Genomic DNA, 22,850 nt, shown 5'->3' on the forward strand with positions numbered 1-22,850 from the left:
ATTCTATTTCTGATCAGTTGGGGTGCTATTTTATGATGGTAGAAAACACTCTCAATGGAATGAAAGGTTGCTGTTTCTGCTGGAAGGCATGACTTAATTTTAATTTTCTTTTTGGCAGGATAGGAACTAGTCATAAAGACGGTTGGTGTTTTATTTCTGTAGTTACCGAGTTATGATTTCTAAATCCAACAGGTTTTTAAAAAGTATAATTTGGATAGGTTTGCTATGATTTACTGCAGTAATACATGCCTTGGACAGAGTGCAACAAAGGGTCACCAAACTGATTATTAGGATGAGAGAATTGGCTTCTGAGCAAAGATTTATTAGACGAGGCCCGAATTCCCTAGAATTTTGAAAAATGAGAAGTGATTTTACTGAAACATAGAAAATTCTTAAGGAGCTTGACAGGATAGATTCTGGGCAGATGTGTCCCATGTCTGGGGAGTCCAGAACTAGGAGGTCACAATCCCTGAATAAGGGGTTGGCCATTTACGATAGAGAGGAGGAGAAATTTCTTCACTCAAAGGGCAATGCAGAACAAGGCAGCAGCGCGGGTTCAATTCCCGTACCAGCCTCCCCGAACAGACGCCGGAATGTGGCGACTAGGGGGTTTTCACAGCAACTTCATTGAAGCCTACTTGTGACAATAAGCGATTATTATTATTATGGTACTTTGGGATTCTGTACTCCATAGGGCTCAGCCATTCAGTATATTTAAGGCAGAGATCGATAGATGTTTTTGATAATTAAGAAATTACAGTTATTGTGGAACGGTAGAAATAAAAGAAAATGCTGGAAATACTCAGCAGGTCAGGCAGTATCTGTGGAGAGAGGAACAGAGTCAACGCTTCATGTCAATGACCTTTCATCAGAAACAACAATTTGCATTTATACTGGACCTTTACTGTAGCAAAATGACTCAAGAAGCGATATCAAACAACTTTGACACTGAGCCAAAAAAGGTGATATTAGGACAGATGATGTCAAAGATGTAGGTTTTGAGTGTCTTCTTAAAGGAAGGGAGGGATGGTTTAAGGAAGGAATTCAAGAGCTTAGCATCTCAACCGCTGAAAGCATGGCCACCAATGGTGGTGCAATTAAAGTCAGGGATTTGCAAGTGACCAAAATCGCAGGAGCGGAGATATCGCAAGAACATTTAAAAGATAGGGAGCGATGAGCCCAGGATGTGAATTACAAAAATGGAAATTTTGCTGAGCCTGGAGGCAATGTAGATCAGCAAACACAGGATTGGTGGGTGCACAAGACTTGGTGTGAGATAAGGGCAGCAGAGTTTCGGATGAATTTAAGTTTATGGAGGGTGGAAGATAGGAGGTCAGCCAGGAATATAGTTCAATAATAATAATCTTTATTAGTGTCACAAGTAGGCTTACATTAACACGGCAATGAAGTTACTGTGAAAATCCCCTAGTTTTTGGGCAGCACCGTGGCACAGTGGTTAGCACTGCTGCCTCACGGCGCCGAGTTCCAAGTTCGATCCCGGATCTAGGTCACTGTCCGTGTGGAGTTTGCACATTCTCCCCGTGTTTGCGTGGGTTTCGCCCCCACAACCCAAAGATGTGCAGGGTTGGTGGATTGGCCATGTTAAATTGCCCCTTAATTGGAAAAATGAATTGGGTACTCTAAATTTATAAAAAATTTTAAAAAATATTTAAAAAAAGAACACCCCTAGTTTCACACTCCGATGTCTGTTCGGGTACACTGAGGGAGAATTCAGAATGACCAAACTAACAACACGTCTGTTGGGACTTATGGGAGGAAACTGGAGCACCCGGAGGAAACCCACGCAGACTCGGGGAGAACGTGCAGACTCCGCACAGACAGTGACCCAAGTGGGAATTGAACCTGGGACCCTGGCACTGTGAAGCAACAGTGCTACCGTGCTGCCCTCAAGTCTAGAGGTAACATTGGATAATACATACCATTTTAAGAAACATATGGTTGTATATTTATTGAGTAAATACACGTCAACTCATTAAATTAGCATAAGGAAGATTATCTGATCGCACCTACAACTTTTATGCTAATGTTTGTGCATTTTCATTTTGATGGGTATTCATCAGCCATCCACTCCTTTGCTGAGATTTTCCAGTCCCAGTCGTTCCGAGACTGGAAATTCCCACCCGTTATCAACAGACCTTTCAATGATCCGTCAGATTTTCCATCCCACCCATGACAAATCCGTGGCAGGCAGGGCTCGTTTTCTTTCAAATTTTTGTAATATTTTGCTTGCGGCATGTTGCATTCTATGTTTTTCCGTTTGCTTTCTATTTCTTGTTCTGAGACTCTGTTTTCTCTGTTTTCTTCAAGGCGGCACGGTGGTTAGCACTGCTGCCTCACAGCACCAGGGACCCAAGTTCGATTCCGACCCTGGGTAACCTTCTGTGTGGAGTCTGCATGTTCTCCCCATGTCTGTGTGGGTTTCCTCCGGGTGCTGCTGTTTCCTCCCACAGTCTAAATATGTACAGGTTCGGTGGATTGGCCATGATAAATTGCCATTTAGGGCAACAGGTTTGGGTGGGGTTATGGGGATAGGGCAGGGGATTGGACCTCGGTAGGGTGCTCTTTCAGAGGGTTGGTGCAGACTCGATGGGCCAAATGGCCTCCTTCTGCACTGTAGGAATCCTATGATTCTATGAATCCTGAGAAATTCATACTTGTTTTTTACTTTAAGAGTAAATGCCTCTCTGTTGATAGTATCTGAGCAGAGGGATCTGGGTGGCTTTGCTCTTGAATCACAGAAAGTCTGTATGCAGGTACAAAATGTAATAAGAAAGGCAAATGGAATGTTCGCATTTATTGCAAAAGGACTAGGGTATAAAAGTAGAGAATTGTATACAGTGTTGGGGAGACCACATCTGGAGTATTGTGTCCAGTTTTGGTCTACTTGAGGAAGGATGTGGTGGCATTGGAGGCTGTTCAGAGGAGGTTCATCAGATTGATTCCGGGGATGAAGGGGTTGACGTACGAGGAGAGATTAAACAGTTTGGCCTTATACTCACTAGAGTTTAGAAGATTGAGAGGGGATCTGATCGAAGTATATAAAATACTAAAAGGGATTGATAAACTAAATGTAGACCAAATGTTGCCCCTTGTCGGGCAATCAAGGACAGGAGGTCTCAGATATAGGTTGAGAGGCGGTAGATTTAAAACTGAGATGAGGAGGAACTACTTCTCGCAGAGGGTGGTGAATTTGTAGAACTCGCTGTCCCAATAGTGGGTGGAGTCCGAATCATTAAATGATTTCAAGAGGGAGATAGGTTTTTTTCTCATTAAACTAACAGGTTAAAGGGATATGGGGAACAGGTAGGGAGATGTATTTGAGACCAGGAAGAGATTAGCCATGATCTGATTGAATGGCAGAGCAGGCTCGACGGGCTCAATGACCTTCTTCTGCTCCTAATTCCGAGGTTCCTATGTTGTTCCTATGATCTAATTTTCAGCATGTCAGCTCTAAATGATCGCACAACTTTTTCTTTTTGGGATTTTCAGTTTCATCTTAATTGTTCCCAGAAGGAGACAATCAAATGATGGGAATTGCAAATAATTAGTTTCAGAAGCTACTGCTGTGATGTCACTCGGCCAAAAGTAATGGAATCCCAACCCGAGTATTGTGTGAGAGCTCCACTGTGCACATAATAATAATAATAATAATAATAAACGTTTATTGTCACAAGTAGGCTTCAATGAAGTTACTGTGAAAAGCCCCTAGTCGTCACATTCTGGTGCCTGTTCGGGGAGGCCAGTACGGGAATTGAACCCGCGCTGCTGGCCTTGTTGTGCATTACAAGCCAGCTGTTTAGCCCACTGTGCTAAACGACCCCACTTGGCAGCAGTTCAAGGAGGAGGCTCATTGCCATCTTCGAAAGAGGGGTGATAAATGCCAATCTTGCTATTGGCACACCCTAAGAATAAACTTTGATAGATTTGTGATTATTTACTACAGCATGGTAAGTGATTGGGGTTTCTCTGTGTCTTCTGTTCTTGCAGCTCTCGTCCAACTTTATTGTGCTAATTTTTGAAATAGTATAATAGACTATAATGATGCTGTGTAACTCTGTTAGCAGGGTTGTTCTGTAAATTGTCCCTCAGTTGGGGACAAAAAGAGTAGAGAATATAAGAAAAAGAGCAGGAAATGCTGAAAATACACACTATGCCCATCAGTGCCTCCAAACTACTAAAGATGGGTTCATTTTCAGATATGGTTCCTCATCATACTTTTTTGAAACATTTACCTTTTTAATTTTTGCAGATGTTTATCAGAATGCTAATACTTCCAGCATTTTTCTTGTTACTTTGGCTCCTCAATCATCTTACTTTCACTTTTCATTATTGCTATCAGAAAGGAAATGCCACTGGGAACAGTTGAGAGCAGCACATTCATTTTCATCAGTGTTGTACATGAGGCATGATGACATTCCAGACAGGGGCTGGTTTAGCTCACTGAGCTAAATCACTGGCTTTTAAAGCAGACGAAGCAGGCCAGCAGCACGGTTTGATTCCTGTACCAGCCTCCCCAGACAGGCGCCGGAATGTGGTGACTAGGGGCTTTTCACAGTAACTTCACTTGAAGCCTACTCGTGACAATAAGCGATTTTCATCTAATTTTTTTCATTCGCTGATATGAATCATGGACAACCATTCAAGATATCTGGGATCCTCTCATTCTGCCTTCCTAGTGCATCCCCGATTTTCATCGCTCCACGACTAGCCTTCAATTGTATGGGCTCTATTCTCTGGAAATCCCTCTCTAAATTCCTCCAACTCTCTGCTGCTCCCTTCCTTTAAGTTGCTCCTGAAAAACGATCTCTCTGACCCAGCTTTTAATCATGTCCTAATGTTTCCTTAAGTTGCTCGCTGTCAAACTATGTCTCATAACACTCCTGTGGAGCACCCGGGGATGTTTTTAATATAGTCACGTTATTATATAATATAGAACTGTCATGTTGCGCATTGGCCCCTAGTTTTAAACCTGATGAGGGCAGATGATTTGTCCCAAAGTCAACCCATAAACACTGACATTTTATGATTCTTTGGAAATATTTTAATAAAAGTCAGTGATGATCTCTAAACGTGTTGCACAGTCGCTTTGCCCTTTTATGATAGACACAGGATCATTGCTATTCATCCTCTGTCCTGCCCCCAACTATCCTGTAGAGGAGTCAGAAGTTCAAAAGGAAAATGTTTTCCACCTGTGAAAGACAGGACAGTACTATTGCTGGCACCGCCTAAGCTCCTCATGTCAGGGGGCAACAGTCTGTACACTGTCGCCTGCTGATGCCTCTGTGAACTATTGTCCTCTGACCCCAATTAACAAACATTTAGGAAAACATTTTGTACCACACAGTGACCCTTCAGCTAATCGCTGTCAGATCTTTTGGATCCAGTGGATGATAAAAAGGACTAGACACATTTGATAATGGAGCCAGCTGTTTGTTTTAAGGATGTGGATCGGATATTGAAATTGTCTGTGGAAAAAGTAGTGCTGATGGAGGTAGACACACCTGGTGGCTTGTCAATGCTTCAATGGAACCCATTCGTTGATCTCAGTGCCTTATTATTATCACCCATATTCTAGTGACATGATACCACTTTGTTGTCCTTTGTGTTCCAGCGTGTAAGACAGGACTATACTATTGTTGATGTCAATCTGAGCTCTCCTATGTCAGGAGGACAACGGGTCTTTAACTTTAGTATTTCGCTATTTTCAATGGTGTCGGACACAAGGTGGGTCATGCATATTCACCAATGACCACAATATAAATTTACCAGATTCACTAGGATGGCAGCTGGGAAGAGGGTGGTGGGAATCTGGAACTCACTGCCTAAGAGGGAGATTGGGGTGGGAACCCTCACAACATTTAAGAAGCATTTAGATGAGCACTTGAAACACCAGAGCATACAAGGCTACAGACCAAGTGTTGGAAAATGGCATTAAAATAGGTAGGTGCTTGATGGCCAGTGCAGACCCAATGGGCCGAAGGGCCTCTTCTTGTGCTGTAGAACTCTATGCCTTGGTTAAGACTTGGTTCTTCCAGCCATCAACCATAATGAATCCATCAAAGTTCCTTTAGTGTTGCCACTGGTTGCATGAAACTCAGCCACCTAGAGCCTATGGCATTGGCACAGCATTTAACCCAAATAGAAGAGAAGGTATTGTTTAGAACTCAGAATGACTGTGACCATCAGCCTGTCCAATTCGATAAATCCTTTGTAACTTTACTGAAAAAATGGACTTCCATTTATATAATGTATTTTATGACCTCAGGATGTCCCAAGGGGCTTTACAGTCAATTAAGTACTTTTGAAATGCTGATTGCTTTGCTCTGAGAAAGGTGGTGGTCAATTTGTGCAGAGCAACCATTCACAAACAGCAATGTTATAAAAACCCAAAGTCCAAAGATGTACAGGTTAGGTGGATTGGCCGTGCTAAATTGCCCCCTTAGTGTCCAAAAGGTTGGGTGGGGTTACTGGGTTACGGGCATAGGGTGGATGTGTGGGCTCAAGAAGGGTGCTGTTTCCAAGGGCCGGTGCAGACTCGATGGGCTAAATGGCCTCCTTCTGCACTGTAAGTTCTATATTCTAATGACTAGTGATAGTGATGTTGGTTGAGGGTAAGTATTGTTTAGGACGCTGGGGAGAACATCCCTACTCTTCTTCAAACATTATGGCAGCATATTTGATAACTACCTGAGAAGGCAGACAAGGCTCTTATGAGTTGATTCTTATTTAGTCTCTGCTGTGGTGAAGTAATTGGAAAAAATCCCTTTAAAATTGTGAATTATTGGAGATATATTTTGGCTTCTTTACAGTATTACTGCCTAGGAATGCAACTGAACACAGCACTTTCCTGCACATTGGCTTCCAATCAGGAGTCTGTTGTGATGGAGACTGGTTTGATAATAATAATCTTTATTATTGTCACAAGTAGGCTTATATTAACGCTGCAATGAAGTTACTGTGAAAATCCCCTAGTCACCACATTCTGGCACCTGTTCGGGTACACAGAGGGAGAATTCAGAATGTCCAATTCACCAAACAACTGCGCTTTTCGAGACTTGTAGAAGGAAACCGGAGCACCCGGGGGAAACCCACGCAGACGCGGGGAGAATGTGTCGACTCCACACAGACAGTGACCAAGCCGGGAATCGAACCTGGGTCCCTGGCGCTGTGAAGCAACAGTACTAACCACTGTGCGACTGTACCACCCATTTGTGCTATGGGGAATGAATTGCTTAATAATTAAATCTACTTCAAATCAATCCGATGTTATGATAGACAAGTTTCACATAACTGGCCACAGCTTCTACATCAGCTTCTCCAATTTGCTAACACCAGGGAGGCCCATTATTTTACTGGCTCCTTTACAGCAATGGCCATCAGCACACAAGAACGTATGGTTCATCCAGCATGAGCAATTTGCCAGTCAAGTAAGCCACAACTTTCACTTCTTTAGTACCTGGAGCACAGTTAAATATCCCAAGAGGCTTCACAGGTAACTAGCCAGACAGAAATTAATACTGAGCCAAGAAAGGAGACATTAGAGCTGATGACCAACAAAACACTTAGTCAGAGAGCTGGGTTTTAAGCAATATCTTAAAGGAGAAATGTGAAGTGGAGTGGCAGAAATTGCAGCATTAATTAAGCCAAAACATGGGAAAGTCACAAACGTAGGCCTCAAGGTAAAAGAGCGTACAGAGAGTTCCCACGTCTGCTTTTGTGAGACTGGCTCTCTTAACCAAACAGTATTATTTTAGGAGTTTCTGATGAAGTTGGAGTGTTAATATTGCAGAGTGCAGATAATTCACCAGTCAGCCCCATTCCTGTACTATCATAGGGGCTGGTTTAGCTCACTCGGCTAAATCGCTGGCTTTTAAAGCAGGCCAGCAGCACTGTTTGATTCCCGTACCAGCCTCCCCGGACAGGTGCCGGAATGTGGCGACTAGGGGCTTTTCACAGTAACTTCATTGAAGCCTACTCGTGACAATAAGCGATTTTCATTTCATTTCATTGTCAGTGTCCCTTCATTATAGAAGATGGCCATTTCTTGCATGCATAGAGTATATTGTTGTGCATTCCAACAAGGCTGTGGAACCTAAATACAGGCCTGCATGACTTTCCACAGTGCGGGCAAGAATGAACTGTCTGATTTTTGGGGATTGCCTGGTCTGTCCAGCTTGCCATTTGTCCATAGCTGCTTTTTTCCTTTAGTGTTTGAAGGAAACAATATCACAACAGTCAATTCCCGTGATTTGTGACCCCCTCTATTGCAAATTAGTTTACCTGCGTGAATATACATCAAATCATGCTTCGCGGCACCAACACTTTGCTCATCCACGATTTAGACTCTCATGTTAAATTATTATAAACTCTCACCTTCCCTAAGCGTGCACTGTGCGTGCACTCTCTCTGCACATGTACAAGTTCACTATTTGTGATTTCATCCATTCACGAGATTTCACGGGAATGGACCCTCTGCAAATGACAGTACTTGAGATCACTCCCCAAGTAGTTCTTTCTTGTGCATTTTCCTCCAGCCCATGGTGGAGATACCACATTTCCTGAGGTTAATCTTCAAGGAGTCCTTGAACTTTAATCTCAGTCCACAGGCTCTGATGTTGAGTTTCAATTCCAGGCATTTCTGCTCTATGAAGTACCTCAGTGTTGAGTACGTTATCCTCCCGTTTGAGGCCCATGATGTTCCAAATGCATTTCATGTGGAATCTATTCAACTGCTTAATATGTCTGGTGTTGCTAATCCAAATTTCATGGGCATATAGGATGGTAGATATTACCACAGCTTTGTACACAGCAAGTTTTGTGGTAAGAGTGATTACTTGTTTTTTTCCGCAGGTCTTGTGTAAATGGGCAATTGCTGACCTTGCTCTGGCAATTCTACTTTTCACCTTGCTGTCAATGCAGACATTTCTGTAGATTGTGCTTCCGAGACAGGTGAAGTTATCTCCAGCCTTCAGAGTTACAGTAGGTGGGGTTAGTCAGACTGTGATGGTGGTTGGTGGAGTATCTCGTGTCTTCTTTAAGCTAATGGTTAGCCCATAGTCATCAGTCACATTTGAAAAAACAGTCCATGAACCTTTGTTCATATCAACATCATGACTTGTAGTTTGCTTCGGATGCTATTTGTTCCTCAGGTTTGAGGCTGAACTATCTGTGGTGCTCTGTGGGTCAGTTTCGACACATCCAGCTTTCCGGTGGGTCTCATGCATGCATGTTGATCTTTTTGGTGAGACAGCAAATTTCATCTTGCGTTGGAGAATCCTGTAGAGCAGCCTACAGCTCTGATAACCCTGGTGATGAGACCATTGCTCTGCCAGCTGATGGTAAAGCCAGTCTGAACCTGTGTTTCCATCTTGGGAGCATCTATGTATTTTTGTACTTTGCCTTTTGTCTAAAAATGATTGGTGATTGAAATATTTCAGTGGATGCAAAGACTCAGGAAACATGCCATTGCTGTTGCATTTCCCCAGGCCTTGATTTCCCAGTTCATCGTCCCAAGTCTGATAGTCAGTTCTTAACCTTGCATTGAAGTCCCCCATCACAATGAAGTTGTCCTGAAGAGTATTTGCAATAGCGCCAACCACGTCCTTATAGCATCTGTCCACGATAGTCTCTGAACTAGTCATTATAGAGTGTATGCACTGATGATTGCCACACACATAGGGTGGCAAGGAGGCACAGTGGTTAGCACTGCTGCCTCACAGTGGTTAGCATCGTTGCCTAACAGCTCCAGGGTACCAGGTTCAATTCCGGCCTCGGGTTACTGTTTGTGAGAACTTTGCACTTTCTCCCTGTGTCTGCATGGGTTTCCTCTGGATCCTGCGGTTTCCCACACTGTCCAAAGAAGTGCAGTTTAGGTGGATTGGCCATGCTAAATTGCCCTTAGTGTCCAAAAGTTTAGTTGGGGTTACTAGGTTACAGGGTGATAGGAATCAACTATTTCCTGATAGATCTGATAGGTAAAAGAAGGCTATTTATTAAGCCCCAGTTTTAATACCCATTTTAAAATGAGTATTTCAGCACTCATAACCTCAGGTCATGATGAAACAGACAGCTTCAACAGGGACACAGAAAGCCTGACACATACATAAACTCATTGGAGATAAAAACAACATTTTCACTAAGCAAGTGAAATCCATATACACATGTGGTGTATATGGATTTCAGTAAAGCGTTTGATAAGGTTCCCCACGGTCGTCTATTGCAGAAAATACGGAGGCTGGGGATTGAGGGTGATTTAGAGATGTGGATCAGAAATTGGCTAGTTGAAAGAAGACAGAGAGTGGTAGTTGATGGGAAATGTTCAGAATGGAGTTCAGTTACGAGTGGCGTACCACAAGGATCTGTTCTGGGGCCGTTGCTGTTTGTCATTTTTATAAATGACCTAGAGGAGGGCGCAGAAGGATGGGTGAGTAAATTTGCAGACGACACTAAAGTCGGTGGAGTTGTAGACAGTGCGGAAGGATGTTGCAGGTTACAGAGGGACATAGATAAGCTGCAGAGCTGGGCTGAGAGGTGGCAAATGGAGTTTAATGTGGAGAAGTGTGAGGTGATTCACTTTGGAAAGAATAACAGAAATGCGGAATATTTGGCTAATGGTAAAATTCTTGGTAGTGTGGATGAGCAGAGGGATCTCGGTGTCCATGTACATAGATCCCTGAAAGTTGCCACCCAGGTTGATAGGGTTGTGAAGAAGGCCTATGGTGTGTTGGCCTTTATTGGTAGAGGGATTGAGTTCCGGAGCCATGAGGTCATGTTGCAGTTGTACAAAACTCTAGTACGGCCGCATTTGGAGTATTGCGTACAGTTCTGGTCGCCTCATTATAGGAAGGACGTGGAAGCTTTGGAACGGGTGCAGAGGAGATTTACCAGGATGTTGCCTGGTATGGAGGGAAAATCTTATGACGAAAGGCTGATGGACTTGAGGTTGTTTTCGTTAGAGAGAAGAAGGTTAAGAGGTGACTTAATAGAGGCATACAAAATGATCAGAGGGTTAGATAGGGTGGACAGCGAGAGCCTTCTCCCGCGGATGGAGGTGGCTAGTACGAGGGGACATAGCCTTAAATTGAGGGGTAATAGATATAGGACAGAGGTCAGAGGTGGGTTTTTTACGCAAAGAGTGGTGAGGCCGTGGAATGCCCTACCTGCAACAGTAGTGAACATGCCAACATTGAGGGCATTTAAAAATTTATTGGATAAGCATATGGATGATAAGGGCATAGTGTAGGTTAGATGGCTTTTAGATTTTTTCCATGTCGGTGCAACATCGAGGGCCGAAGGGCCTGTACTGCGCTGTATCGTTCTATGTTCTATGTTCTATGTTCAAGGTGAAAAAGCCATTGTTCTAGCAAACATATTTTCAAAGACAGTTTGACATTAAAATATGAGCTGCACCAGTAATCTGATCAAGGACGAAGCAGGCACCATAGCAACATGAAGGCATTATTGTTCATAATGTGGATAAAGCAAAGTCAGCAGAAAACCAGTAGAAACCAGTCTTGATAATAGCACAGAATCGCATTCCATAACGTACACAAATATTCAAACATGAAACATTCAGAACTTATGTTGCACATTAAGGATTGACAGCTAACTGTCAAATCAAATACATTTGATTCTAACCCAAACCAATTAGGACGACATAGAGATAGAACATAGAACAGTACAGCACAGAACAGGCCCTTCGGCCCTCGATGTTGTGCCGAGCCATGATCACCCTACTCAAACCCACGTATCCACCCTATACCCGTAACCCAATAACCCCCCCCTTAACCTTACTTTTTAGGACACTACGGGCAATTTAGCATGGCCAATCCACCTAACCCGCACATCTTTGGACTGTGGGAGGAAACCGGAGCACCCGGAGGAAACTCACGCACACACGGGGAGGACGTGCAGACTCCGCACAGACAGTGACCCAGCCGGGAATCGAACCTGGGACCCTGGAGCTGTGAAGCATTGATGCTAACCACCATGCTACCGTGCTGTCGATAGATGGCTCAAGACTGATAAGATTTCCTTTAAACATGATGGTCCGTACGGCCATCTTTATCCAGGATCATTCTATACTTTGATCTAACTATTCGCTCACATTATTTTCATATTTTCACTTTTCCACTCTAACTCATGAAGTAAATGCAAGCTGTTTTGCTGTACGCAACAAACCATTTCTGTATTATTTTGAAAGTTAAATTATTTATGTTACTTCTCTTTAAGTCCTTTTGTGAGCGAACTTTATTGACAATAGATTTAAGTTTCTCTCAATTGTAATCAAATAGAGGCAATAAAGATTCTTGTTTGCATCTGAGATGTTTAACTCCAATTTCTACTGAGTTTTAGTGTCGCAAGACATCACTAATTCCACATGGTAGATCTCATCACAGGGATAGGGTGGAGGTGTGGGCTTAAGTAGGGTGCTCTGTGTTAGTTTGTCCTCCTCTGCCAGGCAGGTTTTGTTCAAGGCAGCATTGGCAATATTGTATCACGATAGCCTCCTGCCAACCGGGGCTGTTCTACACTGTGGTTGGGAGCTGTTATCTTTATCAAGTTGAGTTGATACTTTCCAAGTAGATTTCCTGGACGTGATCGGAGAATGGGCGTTGGCACCGAAATCCTGTGCGACGCTGCTCCTGCGATTCGCCACAAATCGTGCGCGCATGGTCTACACGGCACAGGTAGGGGGCCATTGACAGAGGCCCCCGCGGCGATTCTCCGAGTGTAACTGGTCAAATTCCCGACAGCGTGCGTTTCTCATGGTCTCACCCGTCAGGAACTGGTCGGGGGCGGGGGGGGATCCTTCACCGGGGCAGGCCTCACAGACGGCCAGGCTATCGATCTGAGGCTATCGATCCGCGGGCGCGCATGATCTCGAAGGGGTCCTATCTTTTTGGTGCCGGTCCGCGGTGTGGGTCCACCATGTTGTGTGAGGCGGCCGACACAGGCCACCGCCGTGCGCATGCGCGGACTCCCGACCGGAAGTGCAAGGCCCCGTATTGGCAGGCAGAGCTGCGTGGAGTACTCCGGGGCCCTGCTAGCCCCCTTCAGGTAGGAGAATCACTCTGGACTTTCTTCAGGAATGTGCATCATGATTCGCCCGCATTTTGACTCTGGAGTGGGGACATAGCCCCATTATTGGAGAATCCTGCCCCATGTTTCTTCATTGTTTGTCTCTCCCATAATAGACTGTAGTGTGCGGATGAATACTTTCTCTCTCTCTCTCTCTCTCTGGTAACAAGCAAGAAGGACACTAGTTGTGTGGTGAATAAAATAGGAGTGCATTTCGGGATGGATGTGTATGAGGGAATCACTAAGGTATGCACACCAGAACCACCTGTGGATGAGTTGGTTACAGTGGGGATAGATTGCACTTGGCCATCCTCATTCCTTCGCTCTTGCATGTCTGTTCCCGGTGGCTTGACAAGTCAAGACAGTTGGAGGTGAGGTTGAGTGCAGTGAACGTCCTGCAGTACCTCCTGCAGCAGCGCTAAAACATTTTACAGCTGTGCACACAGCTGTGTTGCGATGCTTTCATTACTGGTAAGGGAATACCATTTCCTCTGCTCCATTCATCAAGGCAGCTTTTCTTTTGTGCACTTGAAAAAGGGGGTGATTGGAGATCGGTATTTGCCCTCACATGTGGTCACCAGCTCTCGTGCTACCTGATTTGGCCTGTGAAACAATGTAATCACTGGAGTGTAAACACAGCCGTGGCACAGTCAGGTGCATGGAGCCACCGTGTCGAGGGCCTGGTACAGTTATCCATCCAGCTATGAACCACGATGAGGCTGACCCCTGCTAAAAGGGACCACCTCTGACACATACCCTACATATCTGTACTTCTGAAAGAGTAGTGTTACAACCGGTACCCGGGCAAAGTCCCCAGATTTGTTGTGATCCCGGACGGCAGAGCCCTGAATGGTTATGCTCCCAGCAAGGAGTGATAAATTGGCTCCCCCTCTCTTTATTCAACCCCCCCGGTTGCTCACAACAAGGTTGATGTAAAAAGGATCCCTTCCCTTATGGATTTCTTGTCCCAGTCCAAGTGTTTTAAAACATGCCAATTTAACCAGGCTTGCTTGAGTTAAAGAAAGAGTGAGTTTGTTGGTTACTAATACACAAAAAGAAAAGAATAAAATGCAACACACATACACATAGATTAGAAAAGAGAATTGAGTCCGAAATAAAAGTAACCATTTTTAGTTTAAATTCATTTACGGAATGTGGAGGCCTCTGGCCAGGCCAGCAATTACTGACCATCCCTAGTTGCCTTTCAGAAGGTGGTGGTGAGCTGCTTCCTTTAACTGCTGCAGTCCCTGAGGTGTAGGTGCACCTACAGTGCTGTTAGGAAGGGAACTCCAGTGAAGGAACGGCGATATATTTCCAAGTCAGGTTGGTGAGTGGCTTGGGGGGGAACTTCCGGGTGGTGGGGTTCCCAGGTATCTGCTGCTCCAGTCCTTCTAGATAGTAGTGGTCGTGAGTTTGGAAGGTGCTGTCTAAGGAGCCTTGATGAGTTCCTGCAGTCCATCTTGTAAATAGTACACACGGCTGCTACTGTTCATCAGTGGTGGATGGATTGAATACTTGTGGAAGGGGTAGCAATCAAGCGGGCTGCTTTGTCCTGAATGGTATCGAGCTTCTTGAGTGTTGTTGTAGCTGCATTTATCCAGGCAAGTGCATAGTGTTTCATTACACTCCTGACTTGTGCCTTGTAGATGGTGGACAGGCTTTTTGGTGGGGGGGGGGGGGGGGGTGGGGGGGGGGGGGGGGGGGGGGGTGGGGGGGGGGGGGGGGGGGGGGTCAAGATGTGAGTTACCTGCCGCAGGATTCCTGGCCTTTGACCTGATAGCTACAGTATCTATACGGTTAGTCCAGTTCATTTTCTAATTAATGGTAACCCCAAGGATGTTTGTAGTGGGGGATTGAGCAACAGTAATGCCATTGAATTAAGCAGCGATGGTTAGATCCTCTCTTGTTGGAGAAGGTCATTGCCTGGCACTTATGTGGTGCGAATATGACTTGCTACTTGTTGGCCCAAGGCTGGAAATTATCCAGGTCTTGCTGCATTTGGACATGAACTGCTTAAATATCTGGGGAGTCACCAATGGAGCTGAACATTGTGCAGTCATCGCAAACATCCCCGCTTCTGACTCTACGATGGAGGGAAGGTGTACGAATCAGCCTTTGATTTTTCTGCGAGGAGTTGAATCCATAGAATCTCTACAGTGTATTTGGCCCACAAAGTCCGCACCGACCCTCCGAAAGAGGGGTCCACTCTCCCACCCACCCCACCCTATTCCCATAATCCCAAAACCAAATCTGCATATTCCTGGATAGTGGGAGGAAACCGGAGCACCCAGAAGAAACCCATGCAGACATGGGGAGAACATGCAAACTCCACACAGACAAGGCTAGAATCGAACCCAGGTCCATGGTTCTATGGGGTAGCAGTGCTGACCACTGCACCACCATGAACATTGGGGTAACATTGCAACCATTAAGTTGTGTGATTCCAGTGATGCTGACTTTGACAGTTGAGCAGTAGGTTCTGTGATTCTTGGTTCTTCAGGTTAACTGAAAGTTGTTCTGCTTCCTTGTCAACTGTGGCTTTACTGACCTGATTTTGCCTGCATTCAGCAGGGGTACCTAGTCAATGACCCTTACAGCACACACCAACGCAGTGGAACTAGAACACCAGGCCAGCTCACAGAGACCAGAGTAGCAGTTGCTTTTATACCCCTTTTTGTGTATTCCTGGAATGGGAAAACCACAAACTTGCCCAGGATATAATTCACAGGATGGTAGTAGTTTCTGCTAATATAGTAATCAACTGCCATTATCTCCACAGGAGATTACAATTAAATTGCTGCATTGTCTCTTATTTTAAATGTCTGTCTAAAAAAAAGGTGGTGACATTCCATTCTCTCTCTCAGGACTGAGTATAACCACACAGGAATTCCAACAAATTGTGACCTTTCAGTCTCAGCTAGTTTTGGCGTGTATGTCCTTTTAAAAAAAAAATGTCTTGTTTAAAAGCTCAATATGTCTATACATTATTCAGGGCTATGATCCATCATTATGGCAGTAATTAAAGAAATATTGTAGCCTCCGAGGCTGTGCAGATTCCACCACACAGGGTTGGCACAATCTGATAGGATATATGGCAACAGGTTCATGTTGGCATTTATGGTCTGCTTGACTCTGCTCCCACCTTTGCTGATCTGAATCCATCATCGTAACCGTCTATTCCCTCCTCCCATATATGATTATCCAGCTCCCCCTGTACCTATACTACTTGTTTTAACCACTCTCTGTGGCAGCAAGTTCCACTCTTTGGTTAAAGAAGTTTTTTCTGAATTCCATGTTGGATTTATTTTGGAGTCTGTCATATTGATGGTATTTAGTGATGCTCCTCCCAATAAGTGGAAATATTTTCTCTGATTACACTATTGAAACCTTTCATAATTTTAAAGGCCGCTATTATATCACACCATTGGTTCTCTTTTATCAAGAGAAGGGAGACCCAGCCTGTCAGTCCTTTGCTGATTGGTGTACCTACACATTTCTGCTATTATCTTTGCAGATCTTGTCCGCACCCTCCCCAGTGCCTCTATATTCTGTTTGTAATATGGCAACAAAAATTGTATTCAGCAGCACTCTTAAGTGTTTACAGCCTAATCAATGTTCGATACAGGTATAGCGTAACTTTCCTACTTTTCAATTCTGTCCCTCTGAAAATAAGGCTAAGGCTTGGTTTGCTTTTTTTAAATGATCTTGTTAACCTGTGGCATAACGTTTAGTGATTGGTGTATCTATACTCCAAGATCCTTTTGTCCCTCTACCTCCACCTAGAGCCTCACCTTCCAAGTATTAAATGGCCTTTCTAGTCTTCCTACCAAAATGTATGACCTCACATTTATTTGTGTTGAACTTTATCTCCTCCTATCGACTTCAGCTCTGATTTCATGTTGTTTATTTCTTACTCCAGCTCCTCAGCCTTCACTCTGTGGTTCATATCACAGTTTTGGTTATTCATCATAGTTCTCATTTTGATTCCAATCCAACCTGCCAACTGCAGATAATGGAAGCCAAAATATTATTAGTACACTCCTCCCCAAGGTTGGATGAAACGGCCAGTAACAGGTCTACAAATTGTTTCCAAAGGGGAACTGGGCTGTTTAGCTCACTGGTCTAAATCGCTGGCTTTGAAAGCAGACCAAGACAGGCCAGCAGCACGGTTCAATTCCCGTACCAGCCTCCCCGAACAGGCGCCGGAATGTGGCGACTAGGGGCTTTTCACAGTAACTTAATTTGAAGCCTACTCGTGACAATAAGCGATTTTCATTTCATTAAGAGGAGACGAGAAATGTCTTACCTTGTGATTCTGATATGATGTGACGGAAATGAATGTCGTCTCTGTGAATACATGGGTGGAAAAGGCAGTGTTTTTTGAACCAAACGCATTATTTTCGTCTGCTTTTACGATGTGGAGTCTCGGTTGGTATTTGTGCATAGAATTCAAAATAATCTGTGGAGAGGGAGGCAAAAAAGAGTCATTATTGAAATGATAAATTATCAAGATAAATAGAAAAATGGTGTTTGTTATTTGTTCAGATCAGGAGAGTGTGTGAAAGGGCAGGTCAGTAATCCTGTCTCTCCTTCTATTCCATAACAGCCCAGTAATGCAGAGAATGAAGGCAGGAAACTGGGCCTCACTCTTTTGATAGTATGACAGGAGTGGGGCTAATTTAAACAGCACCAATTTCTCCCCTTGCCACCTGTCGGTAAACAGAAAGGTGTTTTTAAAATTTGTTTGCCCTTCTATGATAGAGGCGTATTTCCCAACCCCTTAGTTTAGGTGTATTCCAATATTCTACTAATAACCCCACAGCAAACAAGAGATAGGTTGAACTCAAAGGGTTACTTTACTTGCACACACTCAAAACACAGGAGGAGGGTCGCAAAATTGCTTCTGTTGTACTCATACAATAAAAGAGAGGGATAGAGAGAAGAAAGATTTACAGCGCAGAGACCACGGAGAAAATAAATATTGTTTCACATGGGTTCCATAGTCCATGTCAAAGTCCAATGAGATATTCGTTCACAGAGTTTTGCAAGTTGAAAACCAATGCTGGATAATTCAGTTTCCAGTGGTGTTGACTTGGCACAATGAGATAGCCATGCAGAGGTGAACCAGTCTTACAGGCAGTGGTAGAGAATTTCCAGCAGAAGGAATGTAGATGGGTTCAGGTGTCCAACCTGGGCCAGTGCTCCTTCTCTGTGAGGCTGCTAGTCAGATGGTAAAAAAGCAGACTGAGAATTTGTAGTTCAACAAAACAATATTACTGGTTCCACAAGCCAGAGGCCCATGGCTCTCCAAGATTTTTAAATGTCTCAATCATTAAGAATTGAAAGGAAGATTGGGGGGTCGTTTGCCTTAGTAGAAGAGCAGATTCCTGTTGGCCAGTTTAAATTATGAAATGCAGATGGCCTTTGTATAGCTCACTTTGAATTTGGCCTGTACAGTCCACAGGGGGGTCATTAGTGGCTCTTCAGGGATAACAATGTGTAAATTTCTCCAGTACGACCGGGTATCCTATTCTGTTTGGGGTCACAGACAACACAGATTCAGTCATTTTAGGTCTTTGTCAAGTTGGAAGTGTTTTGAGATAGCAATGGGTGTATCTCTATAAATTTTACTTAAAAGAGATACGGAGTGAGGTTTTAGTCCCTCACAATTCTGCACTAGTGTCACAGGAAATCATTGCACTGTCCTCCAACAACAGGATAACTGTGATTTCTCCTGGATGGATACAGACTCTCCATTTGCTTCTGGTCTCCCTTTAACATGTAACTCTACCTGACCTCCCCTTCTACTCTCAAAAATACAGTTTGAGGACCTTTGCGCATCCTCTCTAGTTGAGCCTTTTCAACGCTGGCTAATGTGAGACTGCATCAGGTGACCCACCCTCAGATTTACCACTCTCAGCCTGGCTCACCGGGTTGTCAGCATGGAGTCAGAGGCCTGTGGGTTCAAGTCCTGCTCCAGAGATCTAGGTGCAAGGCCTCGGCTGACATTCCCAGAGGGATTGCCACGCTGTCAGTCTTTCACTTGAGATATTGAACCGAAGCCCTGTCCGCCATCTCAGGTGGAAAAACACAAAGTGTACAATATCCTATGGCACTATTTTGAAGAAGAGCAGGGTATCCAGCCCAGAATGTATCGCTCAAGGTGATCCAGGCGTTGCTGTTTGTGGGATCTTGCTGTGCATTAATTGACATTTTCCTACGTTACTGAAATGAGTACACTAGAAATGGACTTTATTGCCTCGGGGTCACTGACTGTGCGGAGTTAGAATTAGAATGAGAGAAATACAGCACAGAACAGGCCCTTCGGCCCACGATGTTGCACCAAACTTTTGTCCTAGGTTAATCATAATTGACATTTTCCTACGTTACTGAAATGAGTACACTAGAAATGGACTTTTTTCTGTGTATGATTGGAAAAAAAAGAATTGGGTACTCTAAATTTATATTATAAAAAATAAATTAACTTTATTCATTGAGTAGCGGTTTGGGGCACCCTGATCCTGAGAAATTGAAGTTCTTTCTTGCACCCACTCGCCAAATTCACTTGACTTCTTTGACATCTGAGGAGTGACTTTATGCACATAAACCCACATCCTTTTGTATCGTTCAAAATAAAGCTATGGCCAGAGGTCAGTATGTTTGTCTCGATTGATATCAGATTCCACAATCTTTCATTATGTTGTCAAGACATTGTGACCAAAGCTTCAGGTGTATGTAGCAAAGAAATATTACCTCATACAATTTATCCACATGTACTCTAATTAATAGTCTGTTAGGGAAGGTCCTAACTCATCTCACACAAAATATTAATTTGTTTTTTTAGAGACCATGTTCTAATATTTGCTGATTGAGTTTGGCCAGAGTGGGGTTCAAATCTTCCGCCTTCTGAATCAGAAGTAGAAACACTAGGGCCCAAGGTTCACTCCTGTGTAACAGTAATAACTGGTGAATGTCACTTTCATTTTTATTGTTGATTTCTTCCAGAGAGTAACAGGGACAACAGCTCAAGGAATGTTTGGAATGTTCGGAGCTCATGAGCATTTCTGCTTCCCCAGAGCTCCGGAACACCGGAAGAAAAAGTACATTGAAGGAGAATTGTCAAATACGAATGATTTCTGTTACTGATCTAGCCTTCCAAGAATATTAATAGCTTTTTGAAGGAAATGTAGCGAAATGTACTCTCAACATACGAGACGCGGGGCAGCACGGTGGCGCAGTGGTTAGCACAATGACTACGGCGCTGAGGACCAGGGTTCGAATCCCAGCCCTGGGTCACTGTCCGTGTGGAGTTTGCACATTCTCCCCGTGTCTGCGTGGGTTTCGCCCCCACAACCCAAAGATATGCAGGGTAGGTGGATTGGACACACTAAATTGCCCCTTAATTGGAGAAGACAAATAATTGGGTACAATTTTTTTTAAAAACATAGGTGGCGTGATTCTCCGAGGCCGCGCCATTATCTTGCGCAACGCTGGTACGACGGCGTCCCGCCATTCTCCCATCCGGTAAGAACGGCCTTGTCGAGTTCTGTGCCACGCCAGCCGGAGAATCGCCCGGGACACTCAAAACGGCGATTCTCCGGTACCCCCGCTATTCACCGGCTGCCGGCGGGAACTTTGCGGGAACTCTGGGGGGGCGGCTTGTGGGGAGGGGGGGGGGGGTCCTTCACTGGGGGAGCTTCCGATGGGGTCTGGCCTGCGATCGGGGCCCACCGATCGGCGGGCCGACCTCTCTAAAGGAGGACCTCCTTTCCTCCGCCGCCACGCAAGATCCATCCGCCATCTTCTTGCGGGGCGGCCTCGGGGAGGACGGCAACAGCGCATGCGTGGGTGACTTCATTTACGCAATGCCGGCCATGTAATTTACGCGCCGCTGCTTTTTACACGGCGCTAAGGCCTAGCACGCGTAAAATACGCGATGCCGCTCCTAGCCTCCCGGGAGTGGGAGAATAGGGGGCTGGGAGCGGGCTCCAACGCCGGAATGAAACATTCCGGTTTTCACTCCGGCGTCAGGACGTTGTCTCCATTTCGGAGAATCGCGTCCAGGAGATGCGATTTAACCAGAGAAGAAAATCGATGTCCGGTTTTGGGCGGGTTTAGCGGGGCGCTTTTTGGAAGCTGCAGTGATTAGAAACACCCGACTATTCAGCGGCACTTTGCCAGTTTGTTTGGCCACGATGAGTTTCTCTCTGCCGACGCAGCACTTAGAGTCATTTGCTGCTGGTGAGCCCAGCAGGAATGGCTGCTCACAGATCGGGCGCCATTTTGTCTAGCTGCCTCAATCTTCCCTTTCCCCCCCTTTGCTCTCCCCCCATGCTGATACCCCCCTCCACCCCAACTTGAGGAACCCCCAGGAACACCCTCTCACCGGGCCCCCCCTAGGCACAATCCATGATAGTGCCAACCTGGCACTGCCACAGTGCCAGCCTGTCCTGCCCCCGACCACCCAGGCATCTCCAAAGGCCTCTCGCGAGATTCAACAGCCCCATCACGACACCAATTTGGGCACAACGAGGCTATTAAATCATGCCCAGGGTAACAGAACATTTCCGTTCCCGCTGGTGATTTCTCCAGGCAGTGATCCCAAAGTGAACGAGTGCCATTCTCAGTAGGAATCACCTCTTAATCAGAAGATCATGGAATCAGGTCTCACTCAGAGGTTTGAGCACCAAATCCAGGCTGACACCACTGAGGGAGTTGTGCGGTGTGAGAGGTGCTGTCTGTTTAATTATATGTTAGACCGAGGTGCTGTCTGCCCATTCCCGTGGTTGACCAACACCATTTAAGCAAAATATCTGCTTATTTTTGTGGGACTATGTTGTGTGCAGATTGGCTGCTTCATTTCCTACATTATTAACTGTGACTTGCATTTGAAAAGTGCTTCATTAGATGTAAAATGCTTTGCGACATCCTGAGCTTGCAAAAGACACTTTTGGTTGTTATTTTCTGTGTCCCTACCCCACCCAATGAAATCGTAGGACTTTCACAAAAATTGGGTCGGTCAATGGATAAATTGATCAACTTTACTCTCGTGGTTCTCAAATGAACAGATTAAACAGTTGCAGTGCCACAGTCTCAGATGTTGCAGATTACGGGGGTGATTTTGATACTAAACCGTGCGTGGCATCGGCAGCACAAGTGGAAAATCCCCCGAGAATCGGGAATGTGATTCCCGCCGGAAAGGTCATGTTTCCTGACATTCCCCACCCCTACCTGGTGACATCAGGAGGTTCACCCCCACAAAGGACTGAACCTCATTGTGATAGATCAGCATCAATTTCATTGGCATGAGCGGGACACCCGCCACATAATTCCCCCTCACTAAATATTCATACCTCGCTGACGGGATCAACATCAGTGAAATTGACACCAGGTTTGGCCAGACTAGATGCAATTGATTGGTTCACCCCGGAGCCGCAGAGGTAAGTATAGCCCTCGGGGGTAGAGTGGACATACCAGGGCAGCCCTGGCACTGTACCAACCTGGCAGTGCCAACCTGTGCCAGGAGACAGTGCCATGGGTGGGCCCAGTGGGAGCTCCATTTGATTTGATTTATTATTGTCACATGTATTAGTATACAGTGAAAAGTATTGTTCTTGCATGCTGTACAAACAATGCATACATTACATAAGGAAGGAATGAGAGACTGCAGAATATAATGTTACAGTTACAGCAAGGTGTAGAGAAAAGATCAACTCAATACGAGGTAGGTCCATTCAAAAGTCTGATGG

General features: G+C 44.9%; 1 protein-coding gene across 1 annotated transcript in view; it reads right to left on the reverse strand.

Annotated features, from left to right (window-relative positions):
• tbx4 (T-box transcription factor 4) overlaps window positions 1-22,850 on the reverse strand; it is a 133,774-nt gene that overhangs the window by 15,310 nt on the left and 95,614 nt on the right. Inside the window, exon 5 of the mRNA XM_038813550.1 lies at window positions 17,408-17,560. Within this exon, the coding sequence (XP_038669478.1) occupies window positions 17,408-17,560 (153 nt within the window). The remainder of the gene's footprint in view (window positions 1-17,407; window positions 17,561-22,850) is intronic.

This window comes from Scyliorhinus canicula, chromosome 12, assembly GCF_902713615.1.
Source record: "Scyliorhinus canicula chromosome 12, sScyCan1.1, whole genome shotgun sequence".
NCBI lineage: Eukaryota > Metazoa > Chordata > Chondrichthyes > Carcharhiniformes > Scyliorhinidae > Scyliorhinus > Scyliorhinus canicula.